At 42.3% G+C, this 3549-nt stretch overlaps 1 protein-coding gene across 1 annotated transcript; it reads left to right on the top strand.

The window, feature by feature from the left end:
• The first annotated feature begins 226 nt into the window (after window positions 1–226).
• Window positions 227–2977, top strand: LOC6626222 (WD repeat-containing protein CG11141). The gene is made up of 4 exons (XM_002049762.4): window positions 227–543; window positions 650–934; window positions 1003–2069; window positions 2169–2977. The coding sequence occupies exons 1-4, from the start codon at window positions 331–333 to the stop codon at window positions 2674–2676; spliced, it is 2073 nt and encodes a 690-aa protein (XP_002049798.1). The 5' UTR covers window positions 227–330; the 3' UTR covers window positions 2677–2977.
• The last annotated feature ends 572 nt before the right edge of the window (window positions 2978–3549 follow it).

Consider the following 3549-nt stretch of genomic DNA (forward strand, 5'->3'; position numbering starts at 1 on the left):
GCGCGATGTTTTGTGCAACGATATGCTTAGCTATCGATATTATGAAGTTTTTTTGGAACAAACTTTTAAGCATATGCTGGAATAAACAACAAAAGTCATATAAAACCGCTTTCATATTATTTCACACTTATCATACCGATCAATGTTTTTCTGTTTATTTTATACTCACTCGATAATAATTTGAAAATGTGGCAACTCAGGAACTTCATATTAAGCTGTCAAAATATATCGAATATAAACAAACTGAGTGTAAATAGTTGTTGTGAACAGTGGCTGGACGAGGAAGGACATTTTTAATATATCTTTTGTAAAAACATTAATAAAGCCATAATGGCCAGCCTTAATGAATTTTGCTTACGTGAATGGGCGCCGCTTACGGAGGTAATGGAGCTGATTCCAGCAGCCCGGCGCGGCTTCTTCCCGTCGAATCTTAACGTAACTTGTGTCGATGCCGTTGAAGATTTCCTGGCGCTGGGCAGTGATGCGGGCATTGTGTTTTGGTATAATCGCCGTTCTGGGGAAATGCAGAAACTCAAAGCTGAGGTAAGAATATGAATGACCATGACTCACATGAGACATTGCGTGCTATTAACCCATTATGTTTTGTGTGCTTCCCCTTCCTAAAACCCCAACAATGATAATGGCGCAGGTTTCCACACGCATAACATGCGTTAAGATAGTTAGTTCAGTGGAATATATGGTGGCAGCTGGTAGCGCCAATGGCCAGGTGAGCGTTTTTCAAATACAAAAAGAGTTGCCGCCGGACTTGGATCTGGTGGCACCATGCACCCGAAACAAACCCATCGAACGCTACACCATACGTGACTTGCATCGCTGCGTGGTCAGCTGCTGTGAGTGGTCCAAGAATGGCATGAAGTTGTACTCGGGTGATCGACAGGGCGTTGTAGTACTCACCGAATTCGACTATCAAGCGGTACGTAGAGCACAGCATTAATTCCATCAACTTGGCATTCATCATCATTCTTTAAATCCGGGCCACAGCACCTGAGCAAATCGCTGGAAATACTAAGCGAAGCTTATGAGATTGTACAGTTGAGCGTGCATCAGAGTTACTTGCTCGTGGCTACGCTTTATCGCTGCATAGTTTGCCGGCGCGATGCTAAGAGCCATGTATGGCAAATCACCCAAGTGGGTAAGAAGGATCGAAAGCAGCTGATTGACTGCGGCGGCGTGTTCCTGAAGCAAACAACAAAGGATAATTTGCCACAAATCATTTGTGGACGACCGGGTCTGCGCTTCTGGACTGCCGATGCTATTGGTAATGTATCTAAGACCATAATCTTCAACGAAGCTGTGCTGCGCAGTCCCACTTGGGAGATACCTCTACTGAATCCAAAGCAAGTCAGCCAAACATCAACTGGATACAGCAGCAGTGATACATATGTGGCCAGCAAAAACTTTCGCGAGCTGGAGTTGTACGATGAACAGGACTCACTAGTTGTCACCCATGATGATGCTACTTTATACATTCTGAATCTGGAGCGTCTTAAAGTTGAGGCAGTGGCACGCGGTTTCCGAAAAATCATAGATTTCTGTGTTTGCGGCAAGGAGATATTTGTTCTCGAAGGAGAGCGTTCGCTCTTGCGACTGGCACCCCTGCCCGAGCGTCCAAACAAAACGACTAAGGTTATTTTTAATCCCCTGCTGCCGCCTCCGCTGTCCATGTTGGGAGCTTCTCAATATTCCAAACTGGAGCTAGAGTCCCCGATAGAGCCGGAGGCAACAATAACCAGCGCCGAGGAGTGCTTTGAATTGCCATCCATAGAAAAGCTGGATTTAAATGTACCCATTGAACTGGCCGTGGAATCACCGCTAGCGCAACAAAATCGTCGCTTAGAAATCTTTCGGCGCATTGGCGAAATGGACTTTGAGCAATCCATTGTGCACACCAGCGGCACGTTAACCCATAAGAAGCGCAAAACATCAGTAGGCAAGAAGAGCGCTGTTCCCGGTGGTATTGTTGAAATCGGACAGGAGACGCACGAGCGCAAATTGCCTCTGACCAATGCGGCTACTCTGATGGACGCTAGTTACTGTCAAATGGAAAAGTAAGTAGAGATTCGTTCGTACTTGCCAAATGCGAAAATTATTCGAAAGGCCAATAAAGTTGATCCTTTAACGTTGCTTGTATTATGTTCTCATTGCAGCAACGGTCTGGTCTCACCTGTGGATATCAGAGCCGCTTTTATACAGCACCTGCCCGATGCAATGACTCCCACAACGTTGCAAAAGACCATAGCGGAAAAGGCCAAAACGTTGGCTGTCGAGCTGGACTTGCCGGAGGTGCATCTTGGACCAGTCAGCGCAGAGGAGCTGCGGGCCACACAAATGCCAGAGCTCAGTGCACCATTGATCAGCTGCTATCCCTCCAGGCTGGAGGAGGTCAGTGTGCAGACAACGCCGTGCAAGAAGCTGACATTGAACAATAGCCCCGATTACAGTGCGGGACAACCTATTGATGGCATTTGTGCGGGCCCATCGAAGGCGCCCTTAAAATTTGTAGAAACTCAACCAAAGTCCACATCAACCCTAGAAAATGAGTATAACAGCTTTCTGCCTGATTTTCGATGCGCAGGCGATCCGCTTCGAAAGCAGGAAACGCCTGCATCAGGTGATTCGAACACATCCAGCGAATGGGAGTTTTTGGATAACTAAAATGATTGTAGCCCAGTATTAATGATATGTTTCAAATTAGTTGAGTTTGATTTGTTGTAGCGTAAATTTCGTGCACCTTTTTGTCTTCTTTTTTTTTTGCCTAAGCAATTTGTGTGCTTAAATTGTGATTATCGGTTGTTAATGTTATTTAAAAATTTCTTAAACTGTACATAATGTTCAGCGTAAATAAGTTAAGCACGTTATTTAATAATAGTTTTAAAAGTGCAAAACATTTGTAAAATGCACCAACAACAGATTTTTGTAATTTATTATAATTAATAATATTTAATTAGCCCAAGCAAAGATTAAACTTAGTATGAAAGCACAAGGTCGATATGCATAAATAGAAATGTACACTAAATTGTGTGTGCTTTTTCGAAAACAACTTGTTGCTCTCATATTATTCAATAGAGCATACCAGATTCAGCCGCAGGAAATGGAAACCCTCTGATAAACACTACGGGTTCTACTGGCGCATGACTTGGCTAAATTAAACATGTGCATAAGATATATACATATATATATTTTCCCGATATTGATATTGCCGCATATGAGGGAAACGTGACGCCCACAAACGCAAGGCATATGTCTACTTATGATAGCTTCGGCAGATATCACAAAGTTGTACAAAGTATATATATATTTGTTTTTGAAAAAAGTTTGCTTCACAATTATCTTGATTAATTTTAAATGCTTAAAGCTGTAAAATAAACCAAGTATCCCAAATATTGTATTATTTATATTGGTCCCAACTTAAAAAATGTTTGTAGTCGATTTTCGAGATCTTGTTAGCTTGTACATCTATTTACCTTAAGCATTTAAATTGAATTCGTTGTTGTTTTTATATTTTTGTTTATCAAAATGCATAATATT

This window comes from Drosophila virilis, chromosome 5 (genome assembly GCF_030788295.1).
Source record: "Drosophila virilis strain 15010-1051.87 chromosome 5, Dvir_AGI_RSII-ME, whole genome shotgun sequence".
Taxonomy (NCBI): Eukaryota; Metazoa; Arthropoda; class Insecta; order Diptera; family Drosophilidae; genus Drosophila; species Drosophila virilis.